This window comes from Neoarius graeffei, chromosome 4, assembly GCF_027579695.1.
Source record: "Neoarius graeffei isolate fNeoGra1 chromosome 4, fNeoGra1.pri, whole genome shotgun sequence".
NCBI lineage: Eukaryota > Metazoa > Chordata > Actinopteri > Siluriformes > Ariidae > Neoarius > Neoarius graeffei.
This window is the reverse complement of record NC_083572.1, coordinates 58778124-58801647: the sequence shown is the minus strand read 5'-3', so window position 1 is coordinate 58801647 and position 23524 is coordinate 58778124. Positions and strand designations below refer to the sequence as shown.

The 23524-nt window shown below is 43.7% G+C and overlaps 1 protein-coding gene across 2 annotated transcripts in view; it reads left to right on the top strand.

Annotated features, from left to right (window-relative positions):
* The window catches only part of ca16b (carbonic anhydrase XVI b), a 239642-nt gene that overhangs the window by 163633 nt on the left and 52485 nt on the right, over positions 1–23524 (top strand). For both annotated transcript variants that reach the window (XM_060919413.1, XM_060919412.1), the window contains exons 7-8: positions 4738–4895; positions 9268–9463. In XM_060919413.1, the coding sequence (XP_060775396.1) occupies positions 4738–4895; positions 9268–9463 (354 nt within the window). The remainder of the gene's footprint in view (positions 1–4737; positions 4896–9267; positions 9464–23524) is intronic.

Here is a 23524-nt window from a genome sequence, read left to right as displayed (position 1 = left end):
AAAGCATGTGAACTTCTAGGATTAGCAGTTAATTTGAAGGTGAAATTAGAGTCAGGTGTTTTCAATCAATGAGATGACAATCAGGTATGAGTGGGCACCCTGTTTTATTTAAAGAACAGGGATTTATCAAAGTCTGATCTTCACAACATATGTTTGTGGAAGTGTATCATGGCACGAACAAAGGAAGTTTCTGAGGACCTCAGAAAAAGTGTTGTTGATGCTCATCAGGCTGGAAAAGGTTACAAAACCATCTCTAAAGAGTTTGGACTCCACCAATCCACAGTCAGACAAATTGTGTACAAATGGAGGAAATTCAAGACCATTGTTACCCTCCCCAGGAGTGGTCGACCAACAAAGATCACTCCAAGAGCAAGGCGTGTAATAGTTGGCAAGGTCACAAAGGACCCCAGGGTAACTTCTACGCAACTGAAGGCCTCTCTCACATTGGCTAATGTTAATGTTCATGAGTTCACCATCAGGAGAACACTGAACAACAATGGTGTGCATGGCAGGGTTGCAAGGAGAAAGTCACTGCTCTCCAAAAAGAACATTGCTGCTCATCTGCAGTTTGCTAAAGATCACGTGGACAAGCCAGAAGGCTAGTGGAAAAATGTTTTGTGGACGGATGAGACCAAAATAGAACTTTTTGGTTTAAATGAGAAGCGTTATGTTTCTCATCTCATTATCTCTAGCCGCTTTATCCTGCTCTACAGGGTCGCAGGCAAGCTGGAGCCTATCCCAGCTGACTACGGGCGAAAGGCGGGGTACACCCTGGACAAGTCGCCAGGTCATCACAGGGCTGACACATAGACACAGACAACCATTCACACTCACATTCACACCTACGGTCAATTTAGAGTCACCAGTTAACCTAACCTGCATGTCTTTGGTCTGTGGGGGAAACCGGAGCACCCGGAGGAAACCCACGCGGACACGGGGAAAACATGCAAACTCTGCACAGAAAGGCCCTCGCCGGCCACGGGCCTCGAACCCAGACCTTCTTGCTGTTAGGCGACAGCGCTAACCACTACACCACTGTGCCGCCCCTAGCGTTATGTTTGGAGAAAGGAAAATATTGCATTCCAGCATAAGAACCTTATCCCATCTGTGAAACATGGTGGTGGTAGTATCATGGTTTGGGCCTGTTTTGCTGCATCTGGGTCAGGACGGCTTGCCATCATTGATGGAACAATGAATTCTGAATTATACCAGCGACTTCTAAAGGAAAATATCAGGACGTCTGTCCATGAACTAAATCTCAAGAGAAGGTGGGTCATGCAGCAAGACAATGACCCTAAGCACACAAGTGGTTCTACCAAAGCATGGTTAAAGAAGAATAAAGTTAATGTTTTGGAATGGCCAAGTCAAAGTCCTGACCTTAATCCTATCGAAATGTTGTGGAAGGACCTGAAGCAAGCAGTTCATGTGGGGAAACCCACCAACATCCCAGAGTTGAAGCTGTTCTGTACAGAGGAATGGGCTAAAATTCCTCCAAGCCGGTGTGCAGGACTGATCAACAGTTACTGGAAATGTTTAATTGCAGTTATTGCTGCACAAGGGGGTCACACCAGATACTGAAAGCAAAGGTTCACATACTTTTGCCACTCACAGATATGTAATATTGGATCATTTTCCTCAACAAATAAATGACCAAGTATAATATTTTTGTCTCATTTGTTTAACTGGGTTCTCTTTATCTACTTTTAGGACTTGTGTGAAAATCTGATGATGTTTTAGGTCATATTTATGCAGAAATATAGAAAATTCTAAAGGGTTCACACAAACTTTCAAGTACCACTGTCAATGTCAGAGTTATTCCACCAAATACTGATTTCTGAACTCATGCTACGTTCAAACATTAATATTGTGTTGTTTAAAATTGAATATGATCTTGATTTCTATGCATTATTCAAGGTCTGAAAGCACTTCATCTTTATGTATATAATGTGACCTTTTGTTGGGGTGCGTGTGTGTGTGCATGATGAATATCTCTGGTCACTTCATACTGAGAGGGATGTTACCTACTGTATAGACTAATTCTTCCCCCAAAATATGAAAAGCACCCTATGTTTGTCCATTACTGAAGGATGAAGCCCCTCTTATTTAAACAATTATTGTTTGATATCTAAACTTTCTATATATGCCAAGATTTTAGAATCTCAAGTAAACTCCCAGTTGAAAAAAAGTCCTTGTTCACAATAATATTTTAACCTCCTAAGGCCCAAGCTGTTTTTTTTACATGCATTTTTTATTTCTCTTTGCTATTTGGGCTTATTAGAACCTGATTAGAATAAAAACTAAGCATCATCTTTTGATAAGATGTACTTTTAGAGAAAAAGTATGTCCACATATGTGGATTCTTGTTCCGAATTTCCATAAAGTGCTGTCCACGCATGTGACCGCTAAGCCCTAGGAGATTAAGTGAAACTCAGCCTGGCTTTAGAACTGGTTATAGTACCATAACAGTAGCTATTTCTGTGATAAATAATATTATCAATGCCTCGGACAGAAGGCAACATTTTGCTGCTCTGTATGTTGATCTGTGCAAGGCATTTGATTCTGTAGATGATGAGCTCCTGTTAAGAATACGTATTGGTACTGGTATTGGTGATAAGGCTATAGAATGGTTTAGGAACTACCTTGCAGACAGATGCCAGTGTGTATACGGTGATGGGCACAGGTCAACTTTTACGGAGCTCACTAAGGGAGTCCCTCAAGGTTCAATATTAGCCCCGGTCTTATTTTCAATATTTATGAATCATATTTGCCAACCCCCAAAGAATGAAAAGCAGTAGCTCAGGTCATGTGGCACAGTTGCACCTTTCTGGTGAGGTCTAGGGACATCCCCCCGGAAAATTTAGAAGAAAAAAAACGGTGCATTCTCATGTATTCTGACTGCCATATTTGAAGAAAATTAATAGAGAAATCGGACTGGCATACTTCACAAAATGCATGCTTCTCACTTTGTCTCGATGCTTTGATGATCCAAAGACCAAGTCGCCTTGAACTTCTTGTCGTAGCAAATCTTTATTTTTTCTTCAGAGTTTTCATTGTTTGTGAGCACCAGAGTGTGTTTGGTTTTTACACATCCTGGCACGATTTGTTGTAGCATGTGAGGTCATTGCCGATTGGCTAGAACCATAACGAGAACCAGTGGAATGGCACAATAGAGCAATGCAATTTAGATTCAACATCATCGCGCCATTCTATGGGTTCTCGGCTTCACTTAATATAACTGTTTGACACAATATACTTATATCCCCTGTGCCGAAAACAGCTGAAGTGAGGTCAGAAGAGTGAATCCAGCAGTGTTCCCTGATTATTTTGTCATGCGGTAGTTTTTAGAACCAAAAGCGGTAGGCGATATTCACCTGTCAAAATTTGTAGACTACCACATGAATAGATAGAGTTGGCAAGTATAATAAATAACATTGGTAAGGATATACTTACAGTTAAAGTGCACATTTATGCAGATGATGCAGTAGTCTACTCATTTGCCTTTACTCTCAACCAGACTGCGGTTGAACTCCAGACTGCCCTTCAACAGCTGCAGACCTCTTTGTATGAACTAAAATTAGTTCTTCATGCTAAGAAAACCACATTTGTTATCTTTTCCAGAGCTTGTTCCCAGATCTCAGATATTGCTGCCATTCATACCTTAGGAGGGGACTCTAAAGAAAAAATATCATCTTACAAGTACTTGGGTATTTGTTTGGATGATAGGCTCTTTTTAGAGCCCATATTGAGCATTTGGTGAAGACATTGGAAGTCAGGCTGGGTTTTTATTATCAAAATAAGGCCTGTCTTAATTTAGCAGTTAGGAAATTGCTTGTACAGGCTATGTTCTTAAGAGATCTAGACTTTGGGAACATTATTTCCCAAACTTGATGAGGCAGCATGCATGTAGATAAGATAAAATATTCCTCATGAGGATCAATAAAGGAATATCTTATCTTATTTACATGCATGCTACTTCATCTCTACATCACTGCCTTGATTCTGCACATCATACTGCTCTTTGTTTTCTATGTAATTCATTTTCCAGTACACATCACTGTGTACTTTATGATTTGATTTCTTGCCCTTCATTAAGCCTCAGGAGACAGCAGCATTGGTAGACTGTATTTTTATTTACAAAGCCATACTGGGTAAACTCCCTTCTTATTTGTGCAATTTTCTTTTATTTACCTACAACTCTTATAATTATTGCTCCTCTTGTTGGCTGCTTTATAATGTACACAGGATTTGTCCATGACTTGTCAGAACGGCCTCTTCTTCTTTTGCGCCCTGGCCATGAAATAACATTCAGAACACACTACAACTTAATGATTTTGTTTCCTTGGGAAACAAAGCTCTGATTAAAAAAAGAAAAAAATGTGTAACTGAAGAGTGTGATTATTATTTCTAAGCTGGATCTTGTATTTTGTATGATGTAGCTCTTGTCTCTGTTTTGTTATGCTTGATTTTATAATATTTCTAATCCTTGTGTGCTTTCTTGGCCAGGTTTGCCTTGAAAAAAAGAGATTTTAATCTCAAGTGACTTCTTGGTAAAATAAATGCTAAGTAAAAGAAAATAATAAATAAATAAATCCTCATTTACTATTTTAGATTTACTATACAAATACTACGCCAGATTTATAGCACAGTTAGAATGGCGACATGACCCAGAGCTTATTTAGAGCTGAAAAAAAAATGTATTCATTTGGATAAATTTGTTGTGTGTGTTGTAATCACCAGAAAAGGAGACGAATCTTGCACCTTTCATCCTAAGGGACCTGCTACCATCCTCTTTGGGAAGTTACTATCGTTACACTGGCTCCTTGACTACTCCTCCATGCAGTAAAGACGTGGAGTGGATCATCCTCAGTCGACCTGTTTACCTCTCCTACCATCAGGTTAAAACACACACACACGCACGCATATCATCTTCACTCAGACATCGTATTGTCCAGTGAGTTTCTGCACAAAATAGCTGAAAGAGCAAACAATATGTTTAACTAGAAGTTTCACCAGATCCACATTTATAGACTTAGGAATGTTGTTTCCTGCTATTTTTTTCTAAGGATAGTTTACAAAAACACAAAATTGATTTTTAGTCGGACTTCGTGCCTCTGTCACTTGAGCTTGTATGTAGGAGAAAGCTTTAGTGCAGGACAGAAACACCTGTTGAAAATAAAATGGACTGGAGACACAGTAAGATAAGTGTCACCCATACCATCACGACCAACACCACCCCAGCTTGTGCGCTCTCTGCTTGAAAATGTCTGGTGTCTTTCTCCCTTCATTCTTCTCATCTTTCACTGACACATGCATATGGAAATAACCCAGCTGTGTCTGGTGTTCTATATATAAACATTTTTTGGAATATGAAAGTGTCGCAGTGTGCACAAGCCAAGCTGAAATTCCCATTCTCCCACTGTGTCCAAACTCTCATATTCAATATCTGAAACTTTCTAATCTACTGCAAGCACCTGCTGATAAACAGATTTACATATTCGGTTTGAAGCAGTATAAATAAAAATGAAGTATTATAAATAAAATGAGATTAGGCATAGTAGAAAATTGAATTTCAGATATTCCCCCAGCATTCACATGGCTTTCATCCAGGGTCTCTCTTTTCTTCCTACCGCCCAAAAACACGCATGTTGGTGGACAGGCTATGCTAAATTGCCCGAGCTGTGAATGATTGTGTGAATGTATGAGCATGGTGTCTTGCAGTGAACTGGTAGGCCATCCAGGTGTATTTCTGCCCCTGGTCTTGCAGGGATGAGAGTTTTCCGCTTTTCGGCGGATTTCCGCTTTTTCTGAGCGAAAATCGATATTATGCCAAATCCGTTGAGATGTTTTTTTCATTGAGGGGGGTTGGGGTATGTTCCTTCGTGATACTCAAGCGTACGACGATGTTACATGTTTACATTTTCGCCATCTTTAGTCTCGCTAGGTCTCGCGGTAGAATACGTGTTATCTACAATGTAATTGGCCAAAACATCGCTGGCGAGAGCATGATAGCCAATCATAACAGTTCTTACAAGAGTGTGGGAGAGAACAAAAGCCAATCATAACAGTTCTTACAAAAGTACCCGCATCGTTCTATTTTATCGAAACTTGCACATGTTCATCGTCGCTGCGCTTCAAAAATACGTTTCTCTTTCATATCGGCTTTTTTACTCAAAATGCCGAATACAATTGACAAGCGAGACGAAGCGAAGGTACGTGAAATCGATGCTGGTATAAAAAACAAAGAGAGGGCTGACAAGCTTTTGTCTTTGGCCAAAAGGCTGAAGAAGAAGTCGAAATTATTAAATGAAAATGAGAAGTGACTGTGACCTATAAATAATTGTATAAAGTGTGCATAGACATTATCCCATAAACTTAGCATTCGTTTGATTTAATACATTGAACATGTATATGATGGTCAGTAAATCTGAATTACTAATGCTGACAGTTTTGAAAACTTAAATATTTCAAAAGACTTTGAAATCATATGCAACTAATGAGGACATAGGGTGACTGACCTTTTCTCCCTAAGAAATTTTATTTAATATATGAACGTTTTGATAATTAATAAAACTTACGTTTAATGTGAATTTAGTTTGTCATTTTTGTTGATCATAAATTATAACCATACCCTTGAATGTAGAATGTGATTTTATTTTGAATTCAAACAATACTCCTATTGATTTGAAACATATTTTCATGTAAATATATAAAAAAAGACAACAGATTTTTTATCTACTACAGCTCAGATTGCAGGAAAAGTGGTTTGTAAGGCCTTATTTTTCAAAATTTTCCTGGGGGGGTATCCCTCCCAGACCCCCGGCTTCGGGCGCCATCTTGTTTTCTGCTTTTTTGGTGACCACCCACTCTCATCCCTGTCTTGGGATAGACATCAAATCCTTTGTGATCCTAATAAAGGATAAAGTAATTCTTGAAAATGAATGAATGAATGATACAAAATGCAGTACGTCACCCAACTTTGCCCTATTCTAGGTCACAGACATACAGTGTCTTGCAAAAGTATTCATCCCCCTTGGTGTTTGTCCTGTTTTGTCGCATTACAAGCTGGAATTAAAATGGATTTTGGTGGGTGAGCACCATTTGATTTACACAATATGCCTACCACTTTTAAAGGTGAAAATCGTTGTTTTATTGTGACACAAACAATAATTAAGTTGAAAAAAAACCAGAAATCTGGACTGTGCGTAGGTATTCACCCCCAAAGTCAATACTTTGCAGAGCCACCTTTTGCTGCAATTACAGCTGTAAGTCTCTTGGGGTATGTCTCTATTAGCTTAGCACATCTAGCCACTGGGATTTTTGTCCATTCCTCAAGGCAAAACTGTTCCAACTCCTTCAAGTTAGATGGGTTGCGTTGGTGTACAGCAAGCTTCAAGTTAAACCACAGATTCTCAATTGGATTGAGGTCTGGGCTTTTATTAGGCTATTCCAAGATATTTAAATATTTCCTTTTAAACCACTACAGTATAGCTTTAGCAGTACGTTTAGGGTCATTGTCCTGCTGGAACATGAACCTTCATCCCAGCCTCAAACTTCTGGCCGACTCAAACAGGTTTTCCTCCAGAATTGCCCTGTATTTAGTGCCATCTATCTTTCCTTCAGTCCTGACCAGCTTTCCTGTCCCTGCAGATGAAAAATATCCCCACAGCATGATGCTGCCACCGCCATGCTTCACTGTAGGAATGGTGTTCTCAGGCTGTTGGGTTTGTGCCACACATGGCATTTCCCATGATGGCCAGAAAGTTCAATTTTAGTCTCATTTGACCAGAGAATCTTCTTTCATGTGTTTGGGGAGTCTGCCACATGCTGTTGGTCAAACTCCAAACGTGTTTTCTGAAGCAACGACTTTTTTTCTGGCCACTCTTCCATAAAGCCCCGCTCTGTGGCATGTACGGCTTAAAGTGGTCCTATGGACAGATACTCCCATCTCCACTGTGGATCTTTGCAGCTCCTTCAGTGTTATCTTTGGTGTCTTTGTTGCATCTCTGATTAATGCCCTCCTTGCCCGGTCTGTGAGTTTTGGTGGGCGGCCTTCTCTTGTCAGGTTTGTAGTGGTGCCATATTCTTTCCATTTTGCTCTCATGGATTTAATGGTGCTACCTGGGATATTCAAAATCTGGGATATATTTTATAACCCAGCCCTGATCTATACTTCTCCACAACTTTGTCTCTGACCTGTTTGGAGTGCTCCTTGGTTTTCATGTTGCTTGCTTAGTAGTGTTGCAGAGTCAGGGTCCTTCCAGAACAGGTTGATTTATACAGACATCATGTGACAGATCATGTGACACTTTGCACACAGGTGGATCTTAATCAACTAATTATGTGACTTACGAAGTGGATTGGTTGGACCAGCTCTTATTTAGGCGTTTCATATGAAAGGGGGTGAATAGCTATGCACACTCCAGATTTCTGTTTTTTCATCTTAATTATTGTTTGTGTCACAATAAAATAACAATTTGCACCTTTAAAGTTGTAGGCATGTTTTGTAAATCAAATTATGCTAACCCTCCAAAAATCCATTTTAATTCGATCTTGTAATACAACAAAACAGGACAAACACTAAGGGGGATTAATACTTTTGCAAGATACTGAATTTGATATGAACAGTTGTCGCATATAATTTCAGCTTGATGAACCATAAAGTTATGAAACTATTCATATAACCATGTGAATGCATACACTGCTTTTACTGTGCACAGTGTCCAGTTTCATAAATCTCTAGATGGAAAGTACTTCCCTAGCCCTGCTTATTATGTTTCTGCCACATGCATTAGTGAATCAAGTCCTAAAAGGTTGTGTGAATGCATACACACAGCTTTTCCCTCAAGTGAGGATTATCGCACTGCTATGTTCAAGCACTTGACTCAATCAGCCCACTCCAGTTGTCCACAGCATGCGCTCTATTCCAGCCGCTTGTGTGTGTCATTCACATTAGATTTAATGTTACCCAAGACTATTAGAATGAAACACTTTCCCAGAGACAACCTGAAGACATTTTGAGATTTTTCTTGACATATGGACTTAATAGTTGACTCAGCTGTTAAAACACAAGTTATGAATTTTACAGTGGGGCCAAGGTTATCAATGCTTAATAACTTTTTTTGCACAATATGTTTTTATGAAGTCAAGTATGAACATGTTCATGGTTCTTAGAAGGTTCAGAAGGATGTGCTGATGTGATGACCATGGGAATCAGGTGTATGGCAGACCATTAACATTTCATGGCTGTTTATGACTTGTGCCCTACAGTTGGACGCATTCTACTCTATCTTTACCACTGAGCAGCAGGATCATGTGAAGTCAGTAGAGTACCTCAGGAACAACTATCGGCCTACTCAAGATCTGCACAACCGACATGTCTCAAAATCAGCAGTGAAGGATGCCTGGCTTCCAGACTCTATGACTGATGGGCATGCCAGTTCCACAGACACAGAGCCCTCAAGAGGTAAAGGGACATTAACCAGTTTGTTTGAATAGGGAAAATATACAATGTTCTTTAAAAATACTGTGATCTTGCTACACTAAGCTACATAATGGTATGTAGCTTAGTTTATCAATATAATATCTATCTATCTATCTATCTATCTATCTATCTATCTATCTATCTATCTATCTATCTATCTGGCATATCACTGCAGTGACATGGCTGCTCTGACAGCTTCAGCCATCAAAGTCTTTAGGGAAGAATTACAGTAGTGGTTTCCCGTTGCCTTCTAGTGAATTATTATAGATGTTTTCTCCTCTCAATCATTCAAACACACATTCACACCTATGGACACCTAGAGCCACCAATTAACCTAACCTGCATGTCTTTGGACTGTGGGGAAAACTAACTAAATAAATCCTTATCCATCCATTATCTGTAACTGCTTATCCTGTGCAGGGTGGCGGGCAAGCTGGAGCCTACGGGCGAGAGGCGGGGTATACCTTGGACAAGTCGCCAGGTCATCGCAGGGCTGACACATAGAGACAAACAACCATTCACACTCACATTCACACCTACGGTCAATTTAGAGCCACCAATTAACCTAACCTGCATGTCTTTGGACTGTGGGGGAAACCAGAGCACCCAGAGGAAACCCACACAGACATGAGGAGAACACGCAAACTCCACACAGAAAGGCCCCCATCAGCCACTGGGCTCAAATCCAGAACCTTCTTGCTGTGAGGCGACAGTGCTAACCAACTGCACCACCATGCCGCAGCAATGTACTACCTATGAAAATACTAGTACGATGGTGGTGTAGTGGTTAGCACTGTTGCCTCACAGCAAGAAGGTTTTGGGTTAGGACCCCATGGCCAACAGGCGCCTTTCTGTGTGGAGTTTGCATGTTCTCCCCATGTTTTTGTGGGTTTCCTCCAGGTACTCCAGTTTCCCCCACAGTTCAAAGACATGCAGATTAGGTAAAATACCCAGCCACTAGGGTTGTACAAGGCAGTGCATACTTAGTGCCAGTCCCAAGCCTGGATAGATAGAAGGCCCAGTGTAAGATTAGCATGCACTAAACTGGTTATTAACCTTCTGAAAATAAAGTCTTATTATTATAAAAATATGTCTGAAGCTGAAAATTGAGAAGTGGATGCTTATTTAGGTTTTCATTCACTTGTCAAATTAAGCAAATGGTAATCATGGACTTAGAATTTCTAATATCAATAAGAACATTCCCTAATAAATAGGAGTCATGGAGTCCAGCAATCGGGCATCCTATGTGATAAAAGAGAGTACCATGAAGAGACTGGTCATGCCAAGTCAATCAGATCAAATGCTCTTGCCATAAATCACTGTTGTTTCCATCTCTGGCAGAGCAGATTGATTGCTTTTGGCGGTGATGAATAGGGAGCAATGTAACACAGCCAAGGGGCAGAATAGCCATCATTAATATTCATTCTAAAAATAAAACCATCCAAATGGATACTGTGTGGCAAAAATAAAATCTAATTCTAACAGACTGCAATGTGGCGGAACAGATTGTGAAAACCCTCCATGGACAACAATTTCTATCCTCCCTCTCTGTTTATGAATCAATCCCAGTCACATTTTCTTTGTGTCTATTCAATCAGTTTTTTGCAGTCTTCTTAAAGTAAGCAAATCTGTATGTCTCTGATTCCTCTCGTTCCTGGCTGTTTTTTTGTGATCACGGCACTTGTGCAAAAACAAGGCATAAGACTGGCGCATTGTATATTACTGTATGTTCATGACCATCACATACAGTAGCTGATAGGAAAAACAATAGGGAGATAATGAACAGACTTCATTATTAGGACATGTACTGTGTGCTTCTGCAATAACTCATCAAATAAGATCCTTTTCTTCTCATTAATTATCTGTGTAATTTTTGGAACGGAATACCATTAGAGTTCATTTACAGATCCATTTGTGTCCATTTGGAAGATTCATATATCTGTAGTATGTATAACCAGCTGGTCGACAGAATTTACAACAAATGCTTTTCCATCTCTCTCATTAGGTTTAATGCCAATATTTTAGTGATAGCGCCACAAACACTTTGACTTGGATTCACTCATGCCCATTTTTATTTTGATTTGCCAATATCAACAAGAATCAGTAAAATAAGAGGTAACAGAAAGAACCAGACAACAGGCTAATGTAGCAAATGAAAGGCATTAAAAAGAAACATGCTGAAAATCAGTGATGAATATAAACAGAATGATGGTGTTCACCAGCCGTGCACATATAGAGCAGTTTTCCCACAAGCATAAGATCCTTGCTGTTCTGCTGTATGTCGGTACTTATAACTTTTAAACATACAACATACTGTGTGTGTGTATATATAATATATGCCTTCCACAATTATTGGCATCCCTTGTAAAGATTAACAAAAAGGATTAGAAAAGAATTCACATTTTGGCGAAGTAACTTCATCTCACACTGAAAAAAAAAGAGAAAAATCCATCTGTAACAAGTGTTCTAGGTGGGTGGAGCACAGAAGCACGGCAGGCCAGAACTGAGTTCTCAAAAAAACTCTTTATTTAGCTTTTCAGCTTAAATTACGCACACAAGTATCCAGGCTGGGGAGAAGCTCCCTTCCTCCGCTCTCCCTCTCTTCTTATAGAGATCTTGCAGTCACGTGACCGGAATGTAAACAGCCGCCATCTTGTCGGTAAAAAACACAGCTGAATACTGCTGCACTCGTATACAAAATGGATCAATTTCAACCGACGGACTACATGGCTCATTTTTCTAATGAACAGATAATTAGATATATGTCTAAAATAAACGACCTACAGATTAGTGACCCTTATCGATTACCGGACGTAGTTTTCACAACCGTGTCAGTGGATATTGAACTGCCAGAGGTGGAATACCCAGACGTGTATAATTACCTCATTAACTTTCCCTTGCTGTTCAGTGGTGAAGCACTGCGTGCTTATAAATCTCTGGACAGTTATCTTTACAGAAATTCAGGATTTGTCAGCTGCCCTCAGATGTGACATCTTGTAAACAAGAAAATAACAATCCTCATTGGACGGGTAAGTCACTTAAGTATTACTAGTACTGATACTAGATATATCAGTAGTATCTAGTATAGCACTGACCAGCCGATTATAGAATATAATAGAATAAGGTAATTCCAGCTGTAATTCCAAATTGTCCGTCTTGTTTACCATGGATCTGGCGTTGGAGAGGTAGAGGCTTGGCAGTGGAGATTTGAGTGGCTGTTTTCTGAGCTTAGTCAACAGGCTGGCTCTGCCTGCAGCCTCACTTTTGCTTCCGCTCCTGACACCGCCTCCTTCGCCTGCCAGACCCGATAACAATCCACGGAGACCCCGCTAGTCTCGCTATCTCGTCCGGAATGTTGTGCATGCGATGGGAATCGCTACAAACCGTCATTTTCTGCTGGAAACCAATGTCCAGTAAGTCCATATGGTTGTAGTGGATATTGAAGTCCGGTACAGACGAACAACACGCAAAAATACACACAAAAAACATATAAAAAACGTGCACAGGTAGGGAGAGCTTGTAGCCGCAGCCGTTGTAGTAGAATTGTATATAGTAGGGTTTTCCAGAAGAAAAGGTAGAAGTAGAAGCAGAAGTAGAACCAGAAGTAGAAGTAGAAGGCGGAAATATAGCATTTGACCGACAAGATGGCGTCTGTTACAATCTGGATCGGCTGTGACGTCACATGCAAGATCTCTATAGGGGGAAGACACACAAACCCAGGTTAATTCCCATCAGGTGCAGTGATTCCGCCACTTACCTTCCCTGACTCTGCCTTCCATTCACAGACCGACGCTTGACCACACCCCCGCTGCCACACCATCCTTTATTTGAAATAAATTTCTTCAGAGAGAAACTAATCCCTCATCAAGAAATAATTATTTTCACCAAAAATACACGTGACACTATTATTGACACCCCTGGAAATTATACTGAACACAATATAACTGAAGCATGTGTCCCATTTAAATTGTACATTTTTGAGTTGATTGGAGTGTGTAGGAACTTTCAAGCTGCAATCCATGACTTTCTGATTAACTGGGGAACAAATATGAGGTGACACAGAGGCTAAATTTACTTAGCCATCCATCAACATGGAAAGATAAGAGAACACACAAACCAAATGAGGGAGAAGTGTGTTGACCTTCATAAGTCAGGGAATGGTAATAAAAAATAGCTGCTCACCTGAAAATGCCCATTTCTACTGTTAGGGCAATAATAAAAAAGTGGACACGAACTGGAACTGTTACAAACTTGCCTGGAAGAGGAACCGCATTTATTTTGCCCGCACGTACAGGGGGAGGCGAGGATATGGTAAGAGAGGCCAAATAAATAAATAAATAACCAAGGATCACTGTTGGTGAATTACAAGAAAAAGTAAAATCTTGGGGTTCCCAAGTCTCCAAAACCACCAATCAGATGCCACCTCCATACCAACAGATTATGTGGAAAGTATTCCAGAAAAAAGCCTTTTCTGTCACTTAACCACAAACATAAGCACCTGAAGTTTGCAAAATACTTCTACAATTTTGACTGGAACTGTGTTCTATGGTCTGATGTAACAAAAATGGAGCTTTTTGGCAATAAACACTCAAGGTGGGTTTGGTGTTAAAAGAAGGATGGCTATAATGAAAAGAACTCAATCCCAACTGTAAAATACGGTGGATGTTCATATGTCCAAATCAACAGAACAATGTTTGGCTGACCCCAGAGTCAAGCTTCTGCCATGGCTATCACAGTCCCCTGACCTGAACCCCATTGAAAAGCTGTGGGGTGAGCTGAAGAGAAGAGTGCACAATAGAGGGCCTCAGACCCTGGATGATCTGGAGAGATTGAGTAAGGAGGAATGGTCTCAGATGCCCTGCTCTGTATCTCCAACCTTCAAATGTTTTAGCAGAAGACTCAGTGCTGTTTTACTAACAAAGGGAGGTTGTCATCATTAACCGCTATCTCCACCTGCAGCAGAATGTGCACTAACATGAGACAGTTGCTTCCATAGATCTCAATCTTTGGTAAGAGTGTTCAGGGAATTTATATCAAGACCTGTCTGTGCTGTGATGTTATCTCTCTATCTCTTAGGTTGCCGATCCCTGTTTCTCTTTCCTTTAATCATGCCTTCCAAACAGATCTTGCTGACACCACAATCCATTCGTTTTATGTGGCCAAACAGTTTGAGTACTTTATTTTTGATGACAGAGGTGATTGGTGTCAATTGGGTTATTTGTCTAAGATCTTCAGTTTTGACATGGTCTGAGAGTTTAGTGTTAGTCATAAGTTGCATTACGTGATTTTGAAAGATTTCCAGTTACTGTAGTGCAGCAGACGTCCAGTTGACACATTCTAGTCCATATAAAACTACAGGAAGAACATAGGTGTTGTAGATGCTTGATTTTATATGGTATTGGATCCGTTTTGAAGTTAGTGCAATTTTGTTCTTATCAAAAGCAGCCCAACCAAATCCGATTCTATGGTTCACAGCTATCATTCTGTCATTTTTTGAAGAGAGTTTGTGTCCAAGGTAGATGAATTCAGAAACTTGCTTTACTGGTGTAGTGTTCACTAGGTGTGGGTGGAGCACAGAGGACGGCAGGACAGAGATCGGGTTCAAAAATAGCGTTTATTGCTCTACTTTTCAGTCTAACAATCTTCACTGATATAGACGCACACACGACTGGCGTCTTGTTCGGGGATGAGCTCTCCTCTGCTCTCAGCTCTCCCTCTTTAAATAGGGCGCGGTCACTGGGAAGACACACACAAACACAGGTTAATTGACGTCAGGTGTAGTGATTCTGCCACTTACCTTCCCTGACTCCGCCCTCCTGTCACAGACCGGCGCTTGACCACGCCCCCGCTGCCACATACCCCCACCGCCCGACTCAGGCCGGGCAGCCGTCCGGCCCGCAGCCGACTCCCCCCCCCTTGACGGGAGAGGAAGTCCGCCACGACCATCTGCGCCCCCGGCCTGTGGACCACCTTAAAGTTGAAGGGTTGTAGTGCTAGATACCAATGGGTGATCCGCGCGTTGGCATCCTTCGTGCGGTGGAGCCACTGGAGGGGCGTGTGGTCCGAACAGAGGGTGAAAGGGCACCCCAGCAGGTAGTAACGGAGGGCGAGGACCGCCCACTTGATCGCCAGACACTCCTTTTCAATGGTGCTGTAGCGCCCCTCACGCACTGACAGCTTCCTACTGATGTAGAGGACGGGCCAGTCCTCCCCCTCCACCTCCTGGGACAAAACTGCCCCCAGCCCTCTGTCCGACGCATCGGTCTGCAACACAAAGGGGAGAGAAAAGTCAGGGGAGTGTAGAAGTGGCCCCCCACACAGTGCAGCCTTTACCTCTGAAAAAGCCCGCTGGCATTGCTCCGTCCACTGGACCGGATCTGGGGCTCCCTTTTTAGTGAGATCAGTCAGTGGGCTGGTGACGTCCGAATAATTAGGTATAAACCTACGGTAATAGCCAGCCAGCCCCAGGAACTGTCTCACCCCCTTTTTGGTCTTGGGCCTCGGGCAGGCCACAATCGCTGCCGTCTTATTAATTTGGGGACGCACCTGCCCGTTGCCCAAGTGGAAGCCCAGATACCGTACTTCCACCCGCCCAATCGTACACTTCTTTGGGTTGGCTGTGAGCCCCGCTCGCCTCAGCGACCTAAGGACGGCCCTCAGATGTTCAAGGTGCCTCGGCCAGTCATTACTATAGATGATAATATCATCTAGATACGCGGCTGCATACGTGGCGTGGGGGCGGAGGACTCTATCCATTAGCCGCTGAAACGTAGCGGGCGCCCCAAACAGCCCAAATGGAAGGGTGACGAATTGGTGTAAACCAAACGGTGTGGAAAAAGCCGTTTTTTCTCGGGATAGTGGAGTCAAGGGGATCTGCCAATGTCCCTTCGTCAAATCCAGTGTCGAATAAAAGTGAGCCGTGCCGAGTCGATCGAGCAACTCATCAATACCAAGGCATTGGGTACGCATCGAATTTGGACACCGCGTTGACTTTCCTGTAGTCCACACAGAACCGGACCGACCCATCGGCCTTGGGTACCAAGACCACCGGGCTGCTCCAGTCACTGTGGGACTCCTCGACGATGCCCATTTCGAGCATGGTCTCAAGTTCCTCCCGAACCACCTTTTTTTTGTGTTCGGGTAGTCTGTAAGGGCAGCTACGCACTACTACCCCCGGGGGCGTCTCTATGTGGTGCTCTATGAGGTTAGTGCAACCGGGCAGGGGCGAGAACACATCCGAAAACTCGGTCTGCAACTGGGCGACCTCCGTGAGTTGGGTCGGGGAGAGGTGGTCTCCACAGGGGACCGGAGAGGTACGTGATGTCAATGCCCCTTTTTGAACCTCCGGCCCCAGCTCCGCCTTCTCCGGAACCACCGACACTAATGCCACAGGGACCTCCTCATTCCAGAGTTTAAGCAGATTGAGGTGGTAAATCTGTAGCGCCCCACCCCTGTCCGTTCACCTTACCTCATAGTCGACGTCCCCGACTTGCCGTGTGACCTCAAAGGGTCCTTGCCACTTGGCGATCAATTTGGAGCTCGACGTGGGCAACAGTACGAGTACCTTATCTCCCTGTGTGAACTCCCTAAGGCGCGTACCCTTGTTGTACAGGCGGGCTTGCCGTTCCTGGGCCTGCCGCAAATTCTCCTGGGTTAGGTGGGTGAGTGTGTGGAGTTTTGCGTGCAGGTCCATAACGTATTGAATTTCGTTCTTGCTTTGCGAAGGTCCCTCCTCCCAATTTTCCCGCAGCACATCGAGGATGCCTTGCGGCTTACGCCCATATAATAACTCGAACGGGGAGAACCCCATGGAGGCTTGGGGAACCTCTCGCACTGAGAACAACAAGGGCTCGAGCCACTTATCCCAATTACGTGCATCCTCACTTACGAATTTTTTAATGATATTTTTGAGGGTGCGGTTGAACCGTTCAACTAAACCATCCGTTTGTGGGTGATACACACTGGCGCGGATCGGCTTAATCCCCAATAACCCATACAGTTCGCGCAGTGTTCGTGACATAAATGTAGTGCCTTGATCAGTCAGAATCTCTTTCGGGATTCTGACTCGGGAGATGACGCGGAAGAGTGCCTCTGCAATACTGCGTGCTGAGATATTGCGCAGAGGCACTGCTTCCGGGTATCGCGTTGCATAGTCCACCAGAACTAATGTAAAGCGGTACCCTCGTGCTGACCGATCTAATGGCCCGACGAGATCCATCCCAATTCTCTCAAACGGGGTCTCGATTAATGGAAGAGGGCTCAAAGGCGCTTTTGGAATGGCCGCTGGATTTACTAACTGGCATTCGCGGCACGCTGTACACCACCTACAAACATCGCCATGAATCCCCGGCTAATAGAATCGGGCCATTATTCGGGCTAGTGTCTTATCCTGCCCTAAGTGTCCAGCCATGGGATTAAAGTGAGCCACCTGGAATACCAATTCCCGGCGGCTCTTTGGAATTAAAAGCTGCGTGACTCGCTCTTTAGTTTGAGTGTCCTGCATCACTCGGTATAACCTATCCTTCATAATCGCGAAGTAGGGGAAGGACGGGGTGGCGTTTGGCGGGAGCGTTTGACCATCGATTACTCTCACTTGGTCAAACGCATGTCGCAGAGTCTCGTCTCGCGATTGTTCTAATGGGAAATCCACGAGGGATTCCCCAAAAGAGAGAGGAGGAGCCGGCGGCTCCTCACTCTGGCGCGGAGATGACGTAGACGGCTCTGTGACAGCTGCACCCGCCAAAGCGACACCGGGACCTCCCCCTGTCAAATGGCAGGATCGGGGATCCAAACCACCACTCCCACTTCCATCGCCGTGCACTGCTGTTGAAGGTGGCCCGGCTCCCCGCAGCACCAGCAAACCGGCCCGGGCTTTCCCTCTGCACCGGTGTTCTGGGGCTCACTCACCTGAGGTGGGGGAGAGACAGACACAGAAGGGAGAAACAGGAGGGCACCGTGGGTGCAGCGGGCCGGCTGGGGTGGTGCCGGCCCCCGCCTCCGCGGTGGGGGAATGGGGCGAGGACGGGACACAGGAGGAGGGGGAGAGAGAGAGAGAAGAGGAGAGAAGAGAAGATGCCGTCTGCTGTCCTGCCGCCGGGACAGCCGCCAAATGGTCCTCCGCCAGCTCGACTGCCTGATCCAGCGACGCCGGGCGGTGGCACAGGACCCACTCCGCGGTTCCTGCTGGCAAGCGAGCGATGAACTGTTCCAGCACCACCTGGTCGATGATTCCCTCAGCGTCGCGGTTGTCGGCCCTCAGCCACCACCAGCAGGCGTCCCGGAGCTGCTGGCCAAACGCGAACGGCCGGCCGACTTCCTCCAAGCGCGGAAGCGCTGGCGCTGCTGTTCTGGGGTGCGCCCCACGTGCTGGAGGACGGCCTGGCGGAGGTCCACGTAGGCCAGCCGGCGGTCGGCAGGGAGCTGTAGCGCGGCCAGCTGTGCCTCTCCCGTTAGCAGGGGGAGGAGGCGCGCCGCGCACTGCTCCATCGGCCACCCCGAGGCTTCGGCGACTTGCTCAAAGAGCGTGATGAACGCCTCGGGGTCGTCCTGCGGGCCCATCTTGGTGACGGTGAGGGGAGACGGGCCCACGGTAGGAGCGCTGGTGGACCCCGCCGACGCGAGGAGGTGCTGGAACGCCTCGCGATCTTCTTGTTGGGCCAGCACCAGGGCCTCGAAGCGCCGCTCTTGCTCCTTCCGGAGGGTGACGAGCACCTGGTGCTGGCTTTGCTGGGCCATGGCGAGGGCGTGGACCAGGTCGGCGAACGGAGAGGACTCCATGGGGCTGCTCGGCTGGTGCTCCACTTTCCCGGGTTTCGGCACCACTGTAGCGTTCACTAGGTGTGGGTGGAGCACAGAGGACGGCAGGACAGAGATCGGGTTCAAAAATAACGTTTATTGCTCTACTTTTCAGTCTAACAGTCTTCACTGATAAAGACGCGCACACATGACTGGCGTCTTGTTCGGGGATGAGCTCTCCTCTGCTCTCAGCTCTCCCTCTTTAAATAGGGCGCGATCACTGGGAAGACACACACAAACACAGGTTAATTGACGTCAGGTGTAGTGATTCTGCCACTTACCTTCCCTGACTCCGCCCTCCTGTCACAGACCGGTGCTTGACCACGCCCCCGCTGCCACAACTGGTTTGCCATATATTGTAAGGTTGAGGTCTGAATTAAATTTGTCCGTTGTCATTCAGTCTGTTTTTGATATGTTGATAGAAAGTCCAGCTTCTGCAGCATGTTTAGCAAGAGAGTTAACAAAAGATTGTAAGTCCTGACAGGATTCATTTATTCCAGAAATATCATCAGCGTAGCTGAGATTGGAGAGGAGGTGACCGCCAACTGAGAATCCAGATTGACATTCATCTTCAGTTTTAGAGAGTATTGCAGCAATTACAATTCAGAAGAGTATAGCTGAGAGTAAATCTCCTTGTTTCACTCCTTTAAAGATATTGACAGATCTGGAGGTGCCAATATCAGTCTTGACGAATGCTTCTGAATTATCGCAGGTGAGTTTTCGTAGGTTTATGTATCTCTTGTTGATTCTGGTGCTTTCAAGAAATTTCCATAGACAGTGAAACTTCACACTATCAAAAGGGAGGTTGTTCAAAGTATTAAATGCAAGGGTTCCAATAATAGTGGCACATGTGTTTTTGTTGAAGATAATTATTTCTTGATGAGGGATTTGTTTTTCTATGAATAAATTTATTTCAGTTCACTCATTTTTCAGTGTGAGATGAAGCTACCTTACCAAAAGGTGGATTTTTCTAACTCCCCCTTTTTTTTTTTTTTTACTAATTTTTACAAGGGGTGCCAAAAATCGTGAAGGGCACCATATATGTGGGTGGGGTGTGGAATGTGTGTGTGTGTATATATATATATATATATATATATATATATATATATATATATATATATCACACTGTAAAATGTTTAATGTTTTACTTCTGTAAAAAATTTTCTTCCTTTTTTTTTGAGCAGACCACTCTGAAAGAATCAAATGAAGGTCATGAAAGTGAGCAACTTAAAGTGCGGCATGGTGGTGTAGTGGTTAGCACGGTTGCCTCACAGCAAGAAGGTTCTGGGTTCGCAGCCAGCGGGGGCCTTTCTGTGCAGAGTTTGCATGTTCTCCCCGTGTCTGCATGGGTTTCCTCCGGGTGCTCCGGTTTCCCCCACAGTCCAAAGACATGCGGTTAGGTTAATATGGGACGGCCTTGGGCTGAGGTGCCCTTGAGCGAGGCACCTAACTCCCAACTGCTCCCTGGGCAGTGTTAGCATGGCTGCCCACTGCTCTGGGTTTGTGTGTGTGCTCATTTGCTCACATGTGTGTTCACTGCTTCAGATGGGTTAAATGCAGAGAGGAATTTCACAAGTGTGTGATGAATACAGTTGTTGTTGTTCTTCTTCTTATCGGAGATGCAAAATAATGACTCAGTGCCTTTGATTAGATATCCTAACAATATTGATACTGACAATTACAATAAAAGTATAATTAATATCCAGAATCAAAGGTTTTTAAGAATGGGACAAGGCGACACTTGAGGTCAGAAAAATGTTTTTGCATCTGCACTAAGAGTCTGCTGATTTTGATATATCATATAAATGTTTTTGATTTTGGTATACAACCTTTTATGCTGCATTTTTTGTAGTTCAGTGGTTAGCACTGTCTCCTCACAGCAAGCAGGTTCTGGGTTCAAACCTGCTGGTCAACCGGGGCCTTTATGTGTGGAGTTTGCATGTTCTCTTCATGCCTGTGTGCTCTGTTTTCCTCTCACAGTCCAAAGACATGTGGATTAGGCCAACTGGCTACTCTAAATTGCCCATAAGTGTGAATGTGAGTGTGAATGGCTGTCTGTCTCTCTGGACGATTACTAAAACCCGTGACACGGAATGGGACGTGACGTGACATATTATCGCTCACGGTCAGTGACCTCCCCGTCCTGTCACAGACCAGAATAATTGTCACGGACATATTATCGCTCACGGACATTGAACTCTTGTCACATCCTGTCCCGGGGGATCTTACCTTAGCTGTCCTGTCACGTGTCATGGTATAGTTTGGATAACATACTCTAGTTAGTTAAGAATAATCAAAAGAAAGAAAATAAAAGACAGAAATAACAAATTAGTATGTGTTAATATTTATTTCTTCTTTGGTCTTCCACATTTGCTCTGACATTTGATACATTTTAAATTCTTTGCATTGTTAATTTCATCCTGGGTTTTATGCCCCAGTCCTTCACATGATGGATGATACCACTGTTTACATTTAGTACAACTGAAATACAATTCACTATCCTCTGGCATATTGCAGGAACAGTGTAACTGCTCCACTGTTGAGCCATATTGCTTTTGGGAACCTATTAATATTTGGGGGTTGTCAAAGAATGGAAATTGAACTAACTTTTTTCTTTGAAACGTTTTATTAGATGTTTCCTCAAAGCTGCTTTTTCATGCATTATTGCTGATGGGCATATGCCACTGCAAATGGAAAAGGCATTAGCAATGGCAAAGAGCCCACAATCATTACCATTACCCTGCATGTCACATGATATATAAATAATGGTTAACAGTTTGGACTTGGATGACACAACTTTACAGATTGCTTTGATCACTTTAAAGCGCAAGTAAGACCCCCCTGCACTGTCAAAGACGTTAATTATACCATCTTCACAATCGACAGTTGAGAAAGTAATCCAGTGGTTTCCACTACCTTCCAAGTCAGTATTTATGATCTGGACCATAGGTCCAGATACTGGCGGTGCTTTAATTGCACCAACCTCTATGCAAGAATACAGTCCCTGCATAGATGGGAACTGGTGTTTCATTGTCATCGTTTATGAGGTCACACCACGTCCCGTTCCATCCCGTTTCACTGTCCCGTCATGTCCCGGTACTACAATGGCAGGATGACTCCTAGATTACGAGTATGACATGAGAAGAAGAAATGACAAGTCAACACAAGAATTTTTCAACTAATTATTTATTACTTAAATTATATCCCATCACGGACAATAAGGTAGGCATCCCATCCCGTCTGTCATGGTTCCATCCCGTCCTGTATGTCACGGGTCCGTCCCATCCCATATCGCGGGGAGGTCACTGCCCGAGCGATGTCCCATCACGTTACATTTTGTGTCACGGGTTTTAGCAGCAACCATCTCTCTGTATTGGATCCAGCCCATGTACGACTCGCAATGGATAAGCAGTATAGAAAATGAATGAATTCATTCATTCCTTCATTTATCTTCAGTAGCTGCTTTTGGACCCTGGCTCTATGAGGTGGCAACAACCCACTGCATGACAATGCTGCCGTGCATTAATTTATCACTGCAAAAATAGCAGCCATTTGCAAAAAACTGGCTTGCGCCCAACCAAAATAGCAACACACCAGCATTAACCATCAAAATACTCTTGCATCAGCATGGAAATGGAGCACCTTAGCTTGTTTAAGCCAAAAGTTAAAACTGTGCTTCTGAAAGTGTTTGGCTCTGCAGTGCCCAGATTATTACTGCTGTACAGTAGCAGCAGCAGTGATTATAAAGCTGTCGATTGAACTGATAAAGATAATGGACTCTTGCTGATGGAGCTCTAGGGAGGCCAGCTTTCACAGCTGATGCGCTTTCCTTAATCACCTCTTGTTCCAAATTTCCACCTTTTTTCATATTTCACCTCCATTCACATGCACATGTGTTTATCACTGATTTGCCGAGTGCTTTCTTATACAGATACACGTATATCAATTTAAGGGCTCTTAGCAAGCAAGCTAGGCTTACTGTATATTCCTCTATTGTACTATATTTACCCTCATAAACTTCTCCACAAGGCAACACAACAAATTAATACTGTAATAAAAGCCGAAGAAGAAGAAGAAATCTGTCAACAAATATATAAACTAGAATGGCACTTGGTAAAGCCACATATTATCACCATCAAAATCCAGTCACTTGGACCCAGGATAATATTAAAGCTGATCACCAACTTTCATCAAAATCCGTTCATCTCTTTTTGAGTTACATTGAGAACAGACGGGGCGCCACGGTGG